At 38.7% G+C, this 18,820-nt stretch overlaps 1 protein-coding gene across 3 annotated transcripts in view; it reads right to left on the reverse strand.

Annotated features, from left to right (window-relative positions):
• GRB14 (growth factor receptor bound protein 14) overlaps positions 1-18,820 on the reverse strand; it is a 114,571-nt gene that overhangs the window by 16,683 nt on the left and 79,068 nt on the right. For all 3 annotated transcript variants that reach the window (XM_059394092.1, XM_059394094.1, XM_059394093.1), the window contains 3 exons: positions 8,818-8,939; positions 6,957-7,031; positions 4,016-4,153 (listed from right to left, as the gene is read on the reverse strand). In XM_059394092.1, the coding sequence (XP_059250075.1) occupies positions 4,016-4,153; positions 6,957-7,031; positions 8,818-8,939 (335 nt within the window). The remainder of the gene's footprint in view (positions 1-4,015; positions 4,154-6,956; positions 7,032-8,817; positions 8,940-18,820) is intronic.

Below are 18,820 nucleotides of genomic sequence, written 5' to 3' on the forward strand. Positions count from 1 at the left end.
TTATGCTGTGACAGGTTAATAACTTGGAGAAGTGCTTAATTCTGGGGTTGGATGTATGATCAAAACTGACCAAAAATGCATTTGTTCTTTAAAACCTTGCTACTAGTAGTATGGTCCCAGACCAAGACCACAGGCATCACCTGGGAGCTTATTAGAAATGCAAAACTCTGTGGCCCCACCATAGACCTACTGAATCTAATTCTGCATTTTAACAAGATCCTGGGTGATCCATAGGCACTGAAAACTAAGAAGCAGTGCTCTAAAACAAAACCAAAAAGACAGAAAACCCAGAACATTAAGCAATTGGAGCAACCCATTCAAATCCATATCCAAAAAATTTTAGTCATTTACCAGCAGGCTATTCCATCCCAGATGACTAGTAGAGCGACAGTTTCTGTGTATGTCACTGTCCTCTGTGTGTCACTGTTCTTAGGCATTTTGATCTAATGAATGGCTACAGTTCCCATCTCCATAGGAGAATAAGGCAGAAAAGAAAACTGTTAAAAGAGATCCAGCCTAGGGCCCTTGGAACAAGGGAAGAGGAAGGAGAAAGGTACTCTTACTGTCATGGCCTTTAAAACTATTTTTTGATAGAAACTGATTTGCTAGTAAAAATGTCTGATTCCTATGAAGAAAAGATAAAACCAGCCCTGTCCACTGATACTGTAGAAGTCTGTGAAGCTGAGTCTTCTGGATATAAGAGAAAGGCAGCTTGAGAAAATCTAGAAGGCTGCAGAGGCAGGATGAGGTTCATGTCTTGACTGATTTTTGCTCTATTAGTGCAGATATATCAAGACTTATGATACTGTACGATCAGAAGCCTGAGCTGGCATGGTGAGCAAAGTCCACGCACGCACATGTGTATATATGGCGAGAATTGGGAGAGAGGTGTGGTACTTAGACGTTTCTCTGTAAATAAAAGTCACAGGCACATCTCCAAGGCTTGTAGCAGTGGTTAACTAACTCCCATGCAGCCCACATCTTCAGAAAGTATAATAAATCAAGACCTTCTCACAGAAAAAGGACAGGAAATGGTCTCTTTCCCAGGCAGAAATGTCATATTAAACATTAGATAACATGCATAATTTATGTCAAGGTCATAATCCTTGAGGTTACCTAATACCTTGTATTTCTTTTTTTTTTTTTTTTTCTGAGGGGAAACTTAAAATCATTTTTATGTATAGATTGTGGAACATGACCTCATTAGACACTGGCTAGAGAGAAGAATATTATGTACTGAAAGTACAGCAAAGTCAGACACCAAGTTGAAAAGAGCAAAATATGGACCGAGAATAGAGGTTTGATGCCTGTAAATCTGCCTGGCCAGGGAGAAGACCAATGTAAGGTTCAAAGCATGGATCCAGGAGACGGAAGAAGGAGCTGCCCTTTGTGTCATAGGTGGGCAGGGAAAGGAGGTGAAGGCTGAAGTGAAAATATAACGGGCAGTTGATTTTAATGAGAAACCAGTTGAAGAAATAAGAATGTAGGAGTGAAAGAAACATTATCACATCTTCCAGTGAAGTTTTACTGGAAAGAGTGCAATCAATATGATCACTGATTTAGAAGCCACCTTTCTCTGACGTTAAAAGTATAAAGATATGCATGTATTTGTTTAAAAAACAAATATGTAATTTCATACTCAGGAAACAGGGAAACGAATAACCTCATTAAAATTTAGACTAGGGAGACTCTAAAACCTTAATTACAGAAATAGGTAATTATTTATCCTAACATTATTCCTGATAGAAAAATTTGAAAACTAGTTTAAATGTTCAGGAAAAACTGGTTGAATACTAGTAGTCCAATGACATATACTTAAAAACAAAACATTTCTGTGAGGGAATGTGATACTAAATTAGTAGAGCCCTGTGCCAGCACTTACACTTCAAGGAGACACACATGTGACGTGCACACATGTGAACAGCAAAGAAGGAAAACTGTGTATGAGGGAAAGCTGAGGGAAGTCTGGAGGAGTCAACTATCAGTCCTTGTGCCTCCCTATCACCCGAAAATCTGGTCACTGTCATTAATTGTTTTCTGGGCGTTTCCACTCGGATGCTTCACCCTTAACACAACAGATCTAGAACTAAGATCATTACCCTACTTCTAAGATAATGTGATAGTAAACCTCTTTTTCCTGGATATGCTATTAAATCACCGCCTATTTCTTTACTTCTTTCTCTAAGAACATCTCAAATGCTTCCTCTCTTTTTGCACCAATCAGTCAACAAAACCTGGCCAGCTACTTCTTAATCTTGAATCCATCCCTTTCTTCCCCCTCCACTGCTCATCGTAGGTTAGATCCTGTCACCTCTACTCTGGATTACCGAATGACCATCTATTCAGCATCTGTGCCGCTAGTAAATCTCTCTCTCTCTCTGTCCCCCAGCTCCCTGCAACCTTTGATCCCTCCCCCTTGTTCTTTTTTTTTCCCCCCCTTTCTCACTCTATCTACCAATTTTTTAAGCTCCTTATGGCCATAGTAATCTTACAACTTGATCATCTCACTCTCTTGCTCAAAATTTTTCACTGGCTTTCTATAGTGAGTTGAGTGATTATCCCTGCTCCCAAAAGATATATCCATGCCCCATCCCAAGAAACTGTGAATACCACCTCATTTGGAAAAAGGCTCTTTGCAGAAGTAATGAAGCTAAGGATCTCAAGATGAGACCATTTTTCAGATAATCTATGTGGGTCCTAAACCCAATGACAAATGTCCTTATAAGAGACAGAAAAGGCCACATAAAGACAGGGAGGCTGGAGGGAGGCTGCCACAAGCAAATGGGTGCCTGGAGCCAAGACTACCCAAGACAGAAAAGCCTGAAGAAATTTAAAGGATCACATAATGATAGCGACCAATAAATAATGGATGAACATTTCCAGCATAAATATAAACAGAAATTTGCAGATTGAATGCATATGTTGAGAATCGAGTAAGATTTATCAGAATACATTTGAGTGCACCTAGAAATATAGTCAGGGAAATTACTGAACACCAATGAGTATCATGATATTTGAAAAACAGCCAGAGAAAAATGACAGATTACCCACAAGGAATTAACAATGTTGTCTGACAACAACAGATGTATGAAAACAGAATTAAAATACCCACCATGAAAACTCTCAAAATTAGTTTTACTTGGGATGCCTGGTGGCTCAGTCTGTTAAGCCTCTGCCTTTGGCTCAGGTCATGATCCCAGGGTCCTGGGATCAAGTCCTACATTGGGCTCCAGCAGGGAGCCTGCTTCTCCCTCTGCCTGCTGCTCCCCCTGCCTGTGCATTGTTCGTTCTCTCACAAATAAATAAATAAAGTTTTTAAAAAGTTTTATTTGAAAAGGATCAATGCGTTGCATACAACGTCAGCACTTATAAAACACGGCGTAGTTCACTGACTAGACCACACAGACATAGGGACAACATGGTGCTGAGCATGGTGGGACTGACATGGGCGAGTGGTGGTGTGGGAGCATCTGCACGTGTGCTTGTGCGACTGCATGTACAGCTGTACGCACTCCAGCACACACACGAACACGTGCCTCCACCGCCAGTCATCACACAACCCCCTTTAAATCTATAATGTGGCTAAGGAGACAAAACTGTCACACGCGCAAAGGAAATAAAAACAATTACAATTCAGCGGAGCGTTACTAACTGCATCAACAAAAACAGAAGTTCAGGAGGAGGCAAGATCAGGAGGACAACCTGGGTGGAAAGAGGAGACATGGACTGTGCCGGACCTCATAGTCTGTAGCCAAGGGTAAAGAGGAAGGGGGTGAATTTGGTGAGAGAAATGAGCACGGTATGTGGTCACAAAATAAGAGCATCTAGATTCCATCACAGGATATATGTTGAAACTAGTGGGGAACTGAATAGTCCGTTTTTAAACTGATTATGGCAAATGTTTGGGATCTAAAATCAATGTACCAACTCTTGATATCCAGTAATAAACTAATAAAAACAAAGGAAAACCCACTTTCACTTACAGTTCATAATACAACATGGACATTTCAATTACCTTTGATGTCCCTTTAGTAGAAAAATATAAACCAGATCTTCTTAGAAGGAAGTAAATCTTTTTCCAGGACTTCTTTCCCTGCTCTTTTGCATGTAAGAAGCCATGGATTTCAGGGTATGTGCTTGAACTCAGAAACATCTGCAAGAAAAGTTAGACATCCTCATGTTGTTTCCGAATCAGTTACTGTAACCTTCTAGTAACCCAAGATTTCAAATATAAACATGCAAACTCTAACTGTGTCAATATCACTTAAACGTATCATTATAGGCATGGCAATATAAATACAATAGAAAATAAATCAGTCTTTTGATAACCTGAGGCAAATTCCAAATGAAAATCTGTTCACAAAATATATACTCTAAGTGGTCAGGACTTAGTCAAACACTAGAATCATAAGTTTTTTCAATGTCTATTTGAAAAGCTAGATTTCATCTAAGAGTTAAGTCCTGATACATTTCATCCTTTTCTATGATTTTCCCTGAGAATCTATCAGCTTCATTACAGTGCAAGTAAAAGACCACAATCTTGACTTCAATTACTGAATTGTTTAGAAAGTTGAGCCATGTTCTCCTCCCTGATGAAGTAAAGCAAACAATCTTTTCTCTGTCCTCTATGGGGTTCAGTAGTGAGTGGCTAGAGTACATTGTGTTTTCCAAAGAGAACTGCAACACTATCTCCTGTCCCACATGCTCTTCTACAAAGGGATCTTGCCACCTAACCGTGCAGGGCTGGAGTCTGTGTCTCTACCCCCTGAATCTGGGCAAGGCTCTTATGACTGCTTTGACCAATGGAATACAGCAGAAGTGACAGTCAGCTAGTTCTACTTCTAGTTCTAGACCTTAGCTGGCCTGACGGCCTCCACTAGTTAAATCCCGGAAGCTAGCAGTCACATAAGAAATATGACTACACTGAGACAGCTCTGCTGTGAGAAGCCCTATGTGCTAGTAAAGCCCTTGAGGATGGAGACCCCATGTGGAGAGAAGAGAGGCCAGCGGGTAGAGGGGACACATCATGAAAAGCCATCTTAAGAAGGGGAACCTCAACCCCCAGGGAGTCAACATACCTCAAAGATGACCCACCCAGCTAAACCCTCTCCGAATTCCTCACCTACAAAGTTGTTGGCAAAATGTGAGTGGGTACTTAAGCCATTAAGGTCTGGAATAGTTTGTTACAATGTAATAATGAACTGAGACAGTAGGCATGTGCTGGTCAGGGAAATGAGAATGAAAATGAATAGCTCTGTGTGAGTGGTTGTACTCAGCATCCTTAATAAGACGATGGAAATGCATTAGCATCTCATTAAAAGAAGAAAACAGAAATCCCTATGAATAAACAAATGCAAAATGGAAAAATGTAAAGTAAGAGAAATTACTCTCTAAAACGATGTGACATATTTTAAAAGGTTACTCAGGGAAATGCTGAGAACAGATATGTATGTTTTTAAGTAAATTATTAAAAATTTTTTTAATTTAATGAGCCACAGTTATTAATTAATTGACATGCAAAACAGGCGAGTAGGTTTTTTAGTTTGAGTGCTTTCCAAGTTATTAAACCAAACCAATTAAATTTTAAAAAGGGAGTCAGAGAGGTCATACTAGAAAGAGAAGAAACATTTTAAAAAGTGGAAACGTTGCCTCAGTGGAGAGAAAAGGTCAGAGGCACATGCAGGACTATCTGATTCCAAAGCTATGATTTTTCTTGTTTTTGTAATTTCACATTAAAGTCATATAACTATATTAGAGGAGAATTGGGAAAAGGAGTTGGAATAAAAGCTCCAACGCACCACCCTGTCACAATCCAGTGGTGAAGCACAGAGAGGGCCTGGGAGCTGGGCCCTCCCCTCGGGCACAGCTGTCGACGCCCCTGCCATTCAGCCTAGTATTCTGATGGGGTGTCTGTGAAACCTGGTAGCGTAGAAGAAGCTTTTAGGAAAATCTCTTGAGACTCAACATATGTCTAAAATATTATGAAGAACAAAAATGAAATATAAACTATTAAAAAGCCCATAGAAATACAGATCTATAACACCCAATATATTTACCGATATACTTAACTACCAATATATTTCAAGTACTATCTCTATCGGAAATATTAAAAGCTGTCTTCTTTAAAGATCAGAGAATACTGAGTGGGTTTCACGATGCCTGTGGGCTTAGATCAAACAGTAACCATTATAAAGACATTACTGAACATTAACCTGTTAAAAACTGCAGAGCTTCTGATGTGAAATCTACTGATCTATGAAAAATAAAATAATGAAAATCATTGTTTGATTGAAATGAAAATACCTTTTAAAAAATGATCACATAAAGCCACAGCCAGTTTGGAAGAAATGAGCCCCAAAGATGCAAAATTAAGGAGATTTTTAATTAAGTAACTAGTATTCTTAATTCAGCTAAGACATTTTAGAACTCTGCTCAAGAATGCAACATAGCTATGACACGTCAGTATACAAAATATATGTTTTTACACCTTTTTTTCTCCTTTCATGTAGTTGCTAAATATTTTGAGACAAATAGGATTGGGAGCATTTGCTATAAAAGTTAATACTAAATATCTGTTAGCAAAATGTCTACAATTTACTGGGGGTTTTGATTTAAAGACTAACATAGTCTTTAAACACATCACAGAACAAAATTCTGCCAAGTTTCCTTTCATGATACACATTTTTTGAACACATTTTTTTAAACACTGAAAATCCTTTGACAATTGGCCAAAACTAGAAAGAATAATGGTGTTAGGAGCCTTTCCTGAGTCAGGGACTTCTTTTTTCAGGTTTTGTTCTTTTCTTTCCTATTGTTTCTTTTCTTTTCAGGTTCACCTCCAGCAAAAATTCATCCATCAAGGTATAACATTTCAATCTGGGCATGTAAAAATATGGACCTTAAAGTTTCCCTTTATTACACTGTTTCTTACAGACTTTAATGGAAATATATCTTACCTGCAAAATCTGTGTGGGGGATATTTCACCATTGGTTTCAGTTGCAAAGGACACCATATGCTCTGGAAAAAAATACTGACGAAAAGATATAGGTTATATTATCTCAAAAGCCATGCTAGAAAAGATTAAATTATGACTCTATATTCAGGTATCTTCATGAAAAGGTAGGAGTACGGCCCAAAGATTAGCAGGCACCCTCAGATAATGCAGATAAAGAGAGAACCACCTTCATCAAGTTCAAAACAATGCCTTCAGGATGACAGTGTCTCTGCTCCCGTATCTCTTCTCTGAGTCCTGTGGCCACTCCAGCAGATACTAAAGGACCATCAATTCCTTGTCACAAAGTCAAGACTCATAGAATTAAAGGGTATATCTAAGGTCACAGTCACAGGACTTGTCTTAGAGCCAGGGAACTAAAAGAACCAGGACTTGTCGTAGGGCCAGGGAGCTGTAAGTCAGGTCCTTTCCAACCTTGTTCAATCATAAAATTCATCCAGGCAGTTGTTTAAAATAGGAATTCCCAGGCCTTGTTCCTGGAGTGTCTGATTCAGTAGGTCTGGGTACTCTCTTCTCCCCCTGGGTAATTTTATGATCAGACACATTTTGAAAATATAGACTACTATACTTCCTCCAAGGACAGGGTTTTACAACTATTCTATTACTATCTGATCTAACTCTGTGGTCAGTATTAGTTACACCATTTCTGATCTCCACCCACTAGCAGCCCCGTCCCTCCACCCCCAAAATGACAAGCAAAAATGACTCCAGACATTGTGAAATCGCCCCCAGCTGATAACTACTGCTCTAGGTCTACAAAAGGAATATAGAGCCTTGTTCAAATAATAGTAATAATAATAAAATATAACCAAAAGCAAGCACTATAACCATATGCCTTTAACTATAAGCAAAAGCAAGCACTATAACCATATGCCTTTAACTATACTTTTAAATTCCTGCATTTAATAAAGATTCACAAAAAGAAAATAGTTTCCCTTCAAATTCTAATTCTATTTAATTTTTATTAGGATGCTTTTATTTTCTTTGTCAAAGATCATCCCATTATGTTTTTATTAATAAGTTCAAATAAAAGAGAACATAAGAGGTCTTCCAGGGTTTGAAAATATTCTATTATAGTGTGTATCATATATTTTTCATAAAGGATCATTTCAATCCAATTATCCAAAACTTCCTGTAGAAATATGTTACAACTGCAGAGACAAAAACAATTTAAAATAATGAGCCCAGAGGCTATTCTGACTTCTCCAGATCCCTAGTCTTCACTAGAATGTGACACACATTTTTTTTTTTTTTTTTTCATTTAAAGAGAACTACCATAAAAGTAGTATTTATTAGATAATGCTCTGGTCTTTTACCTCATTTCTATTTAGCTCAGTTATTACTGCACTGAAAAAATATTTTGGAACAGCAAGATGCATGTCAATTTGAAATTTTTAGCTAAGCTATAGCATTCCCAACAATCATCTATCTGTTTTTAGGTTAGAAATTTTCTTACTTTAATTTCCAAAATTCTGTGAAAAGTGTTCAGCTATAATACTTTGGAGCTGCTTATGGATATCTAATTATTGATTCCCAAAATTAAATGTATAATAGTTTTCTTAGAAAGAAAAAAAAAGAAATAGCTCCCAAAACAGTTCATTGGAACTTCTGTGATAATGTTGACTAATCATTGTTAGAGTACGAAGAAACGTTAACTGTGATGTTCACAGAACAAAGTTTTTACTTACAATTTACCCAATGGGGAATTGCATTTGATTTATGATGACTCTTTTCTTCACATAAAATAAAATAACATTTAACAAATTCATTATTCCCCATAACTATTCATAAGGATTTCACTTACCATTGGGTTTTTAAAGAATTCATATTTGGCATAATTTTTTCTAAAGTATAGTTTATTCTCTTCTTCCATTCCCCAGTTAGACAGCACTTCAATCACCAGCTCATGGTCTTCCATTGTTCTTTCTGTAAGGAATGTTTCAGTGAGTATGTCAACAGACAGATGGATGGATGGACGGACAAATGAATAGACAAACATGTAGGTAGAAAGAAATATATATGGACACATGTAACTGTATAAATTTACAGATTATATTATGTATGTATCTTTATCAAATATAGGAAATTTCAGCTCAATTCTAGAATAGCCAGATTGATACTATTTTAGCAATTTTGAATTAGCAATATTGATTTTTTATACCAAAGCAGACTGTAACCTGAGGAGAAAAATGACAAGATATCACAATGCACTCTTTGTTAATTCTCAATTCCTTTTATTGCTATGTAAATTATAATTAAGTTTGATAATAAATCTGCATTAATAATGCAGAAGCTATTCTTTTTTCTCCAATTCGTCATGATGTCAAAATTAAAATATTTGCCTCAAGGTTGAACAATTCACCCCATTAGGAGAGAAAAATTTTGACAGGTTCAAAATACATTTAAGATACATAGTCTGGATAGTTGAGAAAAATTAAAGTAAAAGCTTTAAAAGAAAAAATTTTAATGCAAGAACATACAATTTTTAAAACACCTAATTTCTTGTGAGACTTTACTATTTCAAAGCTAGTGTTCAAACATTAACATATATACCTAAATATACTTATATATTTATATATAAATACCTATATATAGGAATATATTAATATACCTAAATATATTTCAGGTATGGTGGGAAGGCACTTGGGAGGAAAGGTACTTAAATGAAATAAGCAAAAACAACTCTACAGAGGGGAACAAACCATGCACAATTCCCATTTTAATAAGAAACTTGATTTCCATAGTAGTGTTATTCATAATAGCCCCAAACTGGAAACCACCGAAATGCCAATCAACATGAGAATGACTGAATAGTGTAAACAATGTAATAAATAGTGGAATACATATACTACAACTGTATGGGGGAATTTCACAAACACAGTATTAAATGAAAGAAGTCAGGCACAAAGACTAGGCACTACATGATTACACTTACATAAAGTTCAATACAGGTAAAATAAATATATAGCGTTAGAAACCAAGATAATGGGGAGAGTAGGAGATGGAGCAGGGGCATGAGGGGAACCTCCTCCCACTGGGTGTGGGAGATACTGTTTTGTTCTGGGTGTTGGATATCCAAGTTGATGCGACATCTGAAGTTCAGTGAGTTGTCTACATATGGCTTATTCACTTTTCTTAAGGTGCATCATATTTCAATAAGAGGTTAAAGAAAAGTGTGAAATTACTAATGCAAAACAGGAAGTGAAGAACAGCCAACTAAAGCATACAGAAACCCTCTGCTTTTTAGGTGCTTCTAGGACCTTTTTGGAAAGTATCTGTGTCTCAAACATTCAACACTCAGTAGTAATCTGTGATCTACAACACCCAAACCCTGGAAAGTAATGTCATACTTAAATAGAAGTTTCTTCATCTGAAAGGAAGTTCTTGTAAGAGTTCTCGATGCATATGGATGAGTTTGAGCTAAATGTGCATCAACACTTGGGTTCTGCTCTTAACTCCAATTACTCTTTTTCTGTCTCATTGATGAGCTCCCATAGCTCCTCCTCCCTCCTAAAATGCAATCCTTGGCTAAAATCTTTTCTTTCGCTTTCTTAAGCTAATTCACTCTCCCTTCTTCAGCCATCCCATCTGTTGAGTTCCTTGAGATGAAATCTCTTGCTACTGTTGCTTTTACTCATGCTCTAGTCCCAACTGTGAGACTTTCCACCACCTCAAACACAGTGTGTCTAAATCCCAAATCAGTATGGTGGTTCCCCCCAAATACTAAAACATTCCAGCAATGCCAATCCTGAGCATCTAATCAAAAGACAGGACAGCAGAGATTAGAACAGATGTTTGTACACCAATGTTCATAGTAACATCATTCACTACATGTAGAAACACCCTAATGTTCATGAACAGATGAATGGACAAACAATATACAGGACACAGGTACAATGGAATATTCAGCCTTAAAAAGGAATGAAATTCTGACACGTGCTACAACATGGATGGACCTTAAAGATATTATATGTAAAGTAAGAAGACGTAAGAACTGTATGACTCCATTTACAGGTGATACCTGGAATAGACAAACTTGTGCAGATGGAAAGTTGAATTGTGGTTGCCGGGACTGGGGAGCAAGGAATTATTGTTTAATGGGCTCAGAGTTTCACTGTGAGAAGTTAAAGATATTCTGGAGATGGATGGTGGTAATAGTTGTTCAACAGTATGAATGTACATAATGCCAATGAATTATACCCTTAAAACTGGTAAATTTTATGTTATGTACCTTTTATCAAAATAAAAAATAAACTTCATAACAAAGTCATCTTCCTTTTTCTCTCTCAAACTGCTTTTTCCTATATTCTATCTCCACTGCATCTTTATATCCACTCCTATAGGTTCCGTTTCTGCTATCTCCAAATACCAGAGATTTTCCCACCAAATGTCTCTAAACAACCCCTCACTCATTCCCATTGTCACAATCCCAATTTGGACCTTTGCTTTTTCTTAATGAATCTCCAAACTTCTATTTTCTCCTTCTTCCAGTCCAGCCTGGACATTGATACCACAGCAAACCTCACAGAACATGTGTGTCAATGCGACCCTTGCTCAAAAAGCGTGTCTACTCCCTACTTGCTGTGAGATACGTCCATGGAGTCTGGCAGTTTTACTATTCATTCATCCATTTGACAAATATTTCCTGAAGGCCTACCACATGTCAGACATTCATCTGGGGGCCTGGGATTTTGTAGTGCATAAAACAGTCAGAAATCACAGCCTCATGGAGCTTTCATTCTAATGGGAAGAAACAGACTACAAATAAAATGTAAATCTTAATAGGCAGTGATACAGACTACAGCGAAAAATAGAGCAGGACATAGGGAGAGAGGAGGCCATAAGGGAAACAATTCATTTTCAACAGCTTGCCAGGAGAAGTCTCGCTGGGAAGGTAGTGTTTGAATGAACCCGAAGGAGAAGGGGGCATGAGCCAAGCAGACACCAACAGGAAGAAAAAGAACAAAGCCTCTGAGGCAAGAGCAAGGGTCTATGTTTGAAGTACCAGGAGGAGGTTAATGTGGCCGAAGCTGAGTGAGCAAAGGGGCAAGTCCTAGAAGAGGCTAGAGAAGCCGTGGTGATGAGCCGGGACGACTGGAGAAAGGCCTGCAGTTCAGAGTGAGGTTCTGGCTTTTCCCTGGAGTCAGATGAGGAAACATTTTGAACAGAGAAATAACATGAACTGACTTATATTTTCACTGGATCGCACTGGCTGTGGAGGAGAACTGATTTTAAAGGGTATAAGGGTGGAGGGCACCTGGGTGGTTCCGTCAGTTGAGCAACTGCCCTTAGCTCGAGTCTTGATCTCAGGGTCCTGGAATCAAGCCCCGAATGGGGCTCCCTGCTCAACAGGTAGTCTGCTTCTCTTTCTCCCTTTGCCCTCCTCCCCCTATTCATGTTATCTCTCCTTCTCTCTCTCTCAAATAAATAAATAAAATCTTGGGCACCTAGGTGGCTCAGTGGGTTAAGCCGCTGCCTTCGGCTCAGGTCATGATCTCAGGGTCCTGGGATGGAGGCCCGCATCGAGCTCTCTGCTCAGCAGGGAGCCTGCTTCCTTCTCTCTCTCTCTCATCTCTAGAACTTCTCATCTCCAGAACTGCTACAGCCTACATTTCTGTTGTTTGAAGCCACCAGGTCTGTGGTTAAACAATAACATTGTCTACTGAGCAAGTAAGTTATAGTTCCATCCTACAGAAAAGGAACCTGAAGTTCAGAATAGCAACCATCTCAGGATTTGAACGGCAGCCGCATGCTGGATCCCAAGCCGAGGCTCTTCCCCTGCGAGCATTGTCTCTGCCTCCACCTACAGCCCCTGCTGGGGGGACATCCCCTGCTGCCTCTGCCGAGCCTATTTATAGCCTGTTCATTCTTTCCATATCCACTAAAACCCTCTCTTGTGTGCCGACAGTTCTCATGTCTCAACGGCCTCAAATTCTTTCATTTTGAATTGTGTTCAATAAATATTTGCTAATTAAGTGAAAATAAACCACCACATTTTGAGTATAAGGGGAATGAAAATAATGGGCAGTATTTCAAATGATATCAATCTTAATCTCAAATGAAAGTAACATAAGTCATTTGAATTTTGACTGTACCAAAAAAGGAAATAAAATAAAAAGGGCAGAAAAACCAAACTGCATTTGAACAGTTATGACAAATGTGTAACGAAAAGCACTTTGGGCAATATCCGTGATCCCCAACCAAGCAGCAACCGACATGCAAACAAAGCCCAGCATACCAATCTACAAAGGAAAGATAACATACGATGTTCACAGACAATTTCACTGAACTATAATACCCAATGTCTAAATAACACATAACTAGCATAGGGAAAATATTCTGCTAATCTTAAGGAGAAAATTTTCTTCAAAGAAATCTAGACTAGAGTATGTGAGAAAGCAGAAGACATATTTTTCATTCCTTCAAAGATGATCTCTGGATAGTCTATTGAAAATTCAGATAATGTAAAAGAAAGCAAATAATTCCAAAGGATCAGATGTGGCTACAAGTTTTCACCTCATATACTCCTCTGGCAATGGAGCTAAAACTTACTAATCACAGAAACTGGCTTTTCAAAATTACATTATATTAATAATCTTTGTAACTGTTCACAGTCCTATCCCAATTTGGATGCACTGTCATATATCATCCCCCAATCAAGTCTCATTATATTAAAAGATCAATGTCACAATAATCCAAATAATACTAAAAGGCATGATTGATTATCCGTTCATCACGTCTTAAGAAATCATGATTTCTAAAGGCAGATACCTAACAAAACACAGACCCTTATATGGAGGAGTTCAACATGAAGATACAAGATGCCTAGACAGATAATTTGGAGAGGAAAAGAATGCATAAAGGGAGATGAAAAGTTGTTGAAGACTAGCTCTGTTTTACTTAGCCAAGGCCCTGGGACATCACGGAGACCTGAGAACGGAGTGGGGGGGGGGTCGGGGGGACAAAACAAATACTGGTCAAATGGCTTCTAATTAACTTTCTAGTGACTCTTCCTCTCTAACGTCATTCTAAAACCAAGTGGACTTTAGCCAACTGAATGATCCTACAGTAACTTATAATACGTGTTTTAAATACCAAAAAAGAGAAAATTAATTCTGTAACCAGGAGCTCTCTACTGCGAACCTCAAAAACAATGATGCTAAGAACTGTCAGCCAGAATGAACTGAGGCACTTTTTGGATTACCATATGCTAAATGACCCTAAGTAACCTTCTCATAAATTCATCCTGATTCTTTGAAAGACTAATTTTAAAACTTCACAAATCCACCTAAAATACTACATTGAAATATACTATCAAAACTTTATAGATACAGGTCTACTTAGAAGATGTTCTGCAGTATTTGTCAGGCATTGGAAAGTGAATGGCCATGACTGAACACCATTTCTATGTAGGTAGAAAAAGAGTAGAGAAGCCCTCCTAAATCACTTCAAAACAGTGTCCAAAAAGGAGAAAAAGGGGGGAAAATTCTCTGAAGGAGTAAAGAAAAGCTTTCTTAAAACCACGACAAAAGCTTCATGTCAATTTAAGTTTTATCTTTGTATCTGACAGACCAGGGTAAGGTGTCATAGCAATGCAATGAAATATTATCAAATAATAACTACATGTAATTCTGTTTTCTATTTAATTTCCAGAAGTTTTTCTTTAAAAAAAAAAAAAAAGAGAGAGAGAGAGAAAGAAGAAGAAGAAAGGAAAGAAGTTTCTTCTGAAACTGTTGATTTCACTTCAAAGTCTTTTAAAAACCCTCAATCCTCCCAGAATGGAAAGTGTTCACCTGTGACCTTCTGCCTGGATTTCTTCGCTGAATCTACTGAAAGTACAGTGTGGGGCTCAAATAGAAACCTGAGTCCCTACTCTTCTCATCACTTGATAAGAGAAGAAACAAAAGTGGCTTTTACCTCTAATTCGCCCAGAAAACAATTCTTTGTACACCTTTGTTACAGGAAACTCCTGGAGACAAATGGTCCTTGTACTTCTCTGGGCGGGGCAGAAACTACATACATTTTGTCAATCTTATTTTCAGATAAAAATGAACAGCCTCTGACCAGGCAAAACAAAAACTGGAGAAGCAAAGAATAAAAATAGGGCTCAATTCTAAAAAAGGTTCCTTAACCTAAGAAAACGAGCTTACCTGGAAAAATTGCTAGCACCATATTCAGCTCCCCAAGTGCAATTAATAGGAAAATCTTGACACTTAAACTTGATGGATATAAAGGCCTTGCAGATCATTCTTCAACAAATTAAGTAATCTTCATATTAACTCACACTCACTAATCACAACTTGTATTCCTAGAAATCCTTAGTCTTCGGCAAAGTATTTGCATACACATCACCTCAAGCTGACAGATAAACACCTGAAGAGTTTAGAAACCACTTCCATAAATTCTAAGTTACCTGATGCATCCTTTAAAGACTGAGAGCAGGGGCGCCTGGGTGGCTTAGTGGGTTAAACCTCTGCCTTCAGCTCAGGTCACGATCCCAGGGTCCTGGGATGGAGCCCTGCATAGGGGAAATCTCTGCTCAGCAGGGAGCCTGCTTCCCCCTCCCCCTCTGCCTGCCTCTCTGCCTACTTGTGATCTCTGTCAAATAAATAAATAAAATTAAAAAAAAAAAAGAGAGAGAGAGAGACTGAGAGCAAATTTCCATCTGGGCACGGCACAGCAGGTCTCTGGCTTCTTTTCCCTGTCTCTTCCTTCCTTGCATATTGTTATCCATCCTTTGAACTGCTTGATATAAGTACCTTACAATTTAGTATAGCTCAGTTCACAGACTATTTATTTGTCCTAGACCCTGGGTTACAAAGAAGTATACACAGAGTTCCAGCTCTCATGGAATTACTGTCTACTTTTAATAACATGATTAAAATTAAGATAGTTAAAGAAAATGTTAACGGCAGCTCAGAAGATGGGTACTTGGTGCAACTTGGAGCTTCAGGAAGATGTCTCAATCTTTAAAAATCTCTTAAGTTTTCGAAATTGTGTTTGTTTCCTTTCTTCTGATTTCTAAAATAGTATGTTTCCATTATTGGAAATTCGAAAACCCTGGACAGTAGACAATCACAATTCATCTTTAAATCTATCAATTGGGAATTAGCACTTAACATTTCAGTATATTCCCTTCTTATATTTTTCTCTGGGCCTATATGAATATATTTGTATATATTTTTCACAAAATTTACACTGAATATAGGTTTATAAATATACATTCAATCAATCAATCGTCTTTATAATCTTATATCTGTCCACATCATTCTACAAGGGAAGAACTCCAAAAACATAACCAAAAGCTACCTAACTTATATCCTATGAATGTACTGTAATTGATTACATCCTCCTATTATTATATCATTGGGGTTTTTCTGATTAATATTATAAATACTCCTGCTTGAAGAGCGTTGTATCTATTTCTTGGCCAAATCTGTTTATTTTCCACACCCCAGTCTAGCATATACATGCGGAAACATCCCCTCCCCGGACACAACTCATCACTCACTCGCAGTGTTCTGTTATTTTCAGGATTTGCAATTTCCTAAAAGATGTATGAGAAATGGTGGTGCCAACAAGGATCCTAGTTGTCGTGAGGAGCAGCTGCGTGGAACACAGAAGAGGCCGATCTGTCTCCCTACCTGCTCTCTGACATAGGGGGTGACTCTTCCTCGTAAGGCTGAGTGTGGGGTGCCTCCAGTTGCTTTTCTCTCTCTCTCCTCTTAGACTGTGGCACTAGGTTAGCTGGCTGTCAGCTTCAACAGTTAAGAGTTTTCATCTTACTTTGTTTCCATAATATTTTTAGGACATGGTGAGCAGTTATACCTTGCTATCATTTTTGACTCAAATTCCAAGTAAGCTTTGGAAAACGCACAGCCAGGTAAAGATGATGAGAAAGAACTCGCTGAGAATCCTAATGGGAGGAGCAAGGAAACCAAGGCACAGACACTACAGCATATGTGGGCAACTACAGGCACGTCTTCAATGTATAAACTAAGAGGAAGGAGAGGGGAGACACGAGGCTGGCGATAGGAGGAGTAGGCAGGTCACAGGTACCTCAAGCCCTCCAAGGAATCTTGGACCCTAATGCATAAAGAATCAGGTCTGCATTCTCATGGATAACCTTGGTACGACCAGAGGCAAGAGGACCAGTTACAAGGCTAAAATAATCCCCGAGGAGAGAAATGGTAAGACCTGAACTCAGGCTATGAGATACTGCGAAGGAAAAACGAGCGGCACCAGGAGGCAGTTTTAGTTCTAAGCCCTCCTTACATGCTCCTATTTTCTGACTCCACCTTAGTGTGCCACCAGGACACCCTGCCTCCTCAAAGCTCAGATCAGTTTAAGTAGCAAAGGAAGCCCAAGGCCACAGATCCTACAGGCTTCACAATTATTTGTGCTGTTGATAAGGGCGGTGGCAACTCTGATGCTGACAGGTTACACACAGCACTGAAAGCACAACTACCTATCAGCTCCAGACAACAGGAGAAAGACTTGTGAGTCTTTGCGGGGGGGGGGGGGGGGGGTGGGACAGAAACAGGGAAGGGAAGCAGCTTCAAAGCTGCAAAGAAGCCTTTCCTGGCCACAGCCGTGCGTGGCTTCTGTCTTAAAGAGATCACGTGGGTATAGCTGCACACATAAAAATGGTTTCATTAAAAGCCTCCAGTCATTCATTTTGCTTATTAAAGCCACTCCACAATGATATTCACAATGGAACTCTCAGCTGTCCCCAGCAATACAATTAATTCCTCTTCCCGAGGAGTCTATAGGTATGCGCTTGAGGTATTGTGTTAATTGCCACTGCTTCATACCATGGCTTCAATTAGGAATCAAAATGGGAGCAAGACAAACATGGATCCCATTAAGTTCCAGAGGACTTAAAACTGAAGTTTCTGCCCCCACTCCACTCCCCCACTCAGTCCTCACACTGATTATAAATGGAGAGGGCTCCATCTGGGGAACGACAGTGACATCCAGTGGCCATGAACTAGAACATGCCAGTTATAAAACGTGATTATATGAGAGAAGGGCAGGTATTTGTGGCCGTACTGATATTTTAAATTCAGTGTCCATAAAGCTGTGTGCAACTAGAACCTCATCATAACATGATCTCAGATCGGGAAAATCAGAGATTTATAACAAAATCAGGATGTTTGGGATTGTCTTTGATGATGTACTCTGCCTATTAAAATTCCCAGCATCATATTACTAATAATTATTTGCGAGAGGAGATGAAATACTGATATTGTATCCAGAGTTCCAAATATCATATACCATTTATGTTGTATACAAATTCAAGGGTAAGTCTTTTTTTTTTTTTTTTTTTTTTTAGATTTTATTTATTTATTTGACAGAGAAAGATCACAAGTAGGCAGAGAGGCAGGCACAGAGAGAGGGGAAAGCAGGCTCCCCGCTGAGCAGAGATCCTGATGCAGAGCTGGATCCCAGGATCCTGAGATCATGACCCGAGCCAAAAGCAGAGGCTTAACCCACTGAGCCACCCAGGTGCCCCAAGGATAAGTTACTTCTAACATGATCCCCTTGCTCAGCCAAAAGAAACAGCTGGTTCTGTTATAAAGTGAACTGGGTTCCATCCGTTGGACCCCAGTAATTTCAATACTACTTTGTTAAGAAAAATTTATCTGATGTTAAGAGGATTTAAGTTCCGTGGTTAGTTTTCTATAGAAGACCAACCCTGAAGGCCCTCGTTGACAACCCTGTCAGGACTCCTCTCACTCTTGAGAGCTTTTTTCTGTATCTTTCCTTAACAAACTTCTATTGTTTTACTCATTAAAAAAAAAAAA

This window comes from Mustela nigripes, chromosome 3 (genome assembly GCF_022355385.1).
Source record: "Mustela nigripes isolate SB6536 chromosome 3, MUSNIG.SB6536, whole genome shotgun sequence".
NCBI classification, from domain to species: domain Eukaryota; kingdom Metazoa; phylum Chordata; class Mammalia; order Carnivora; family Mustelidae; genus Mustela; species Mustela nigripes.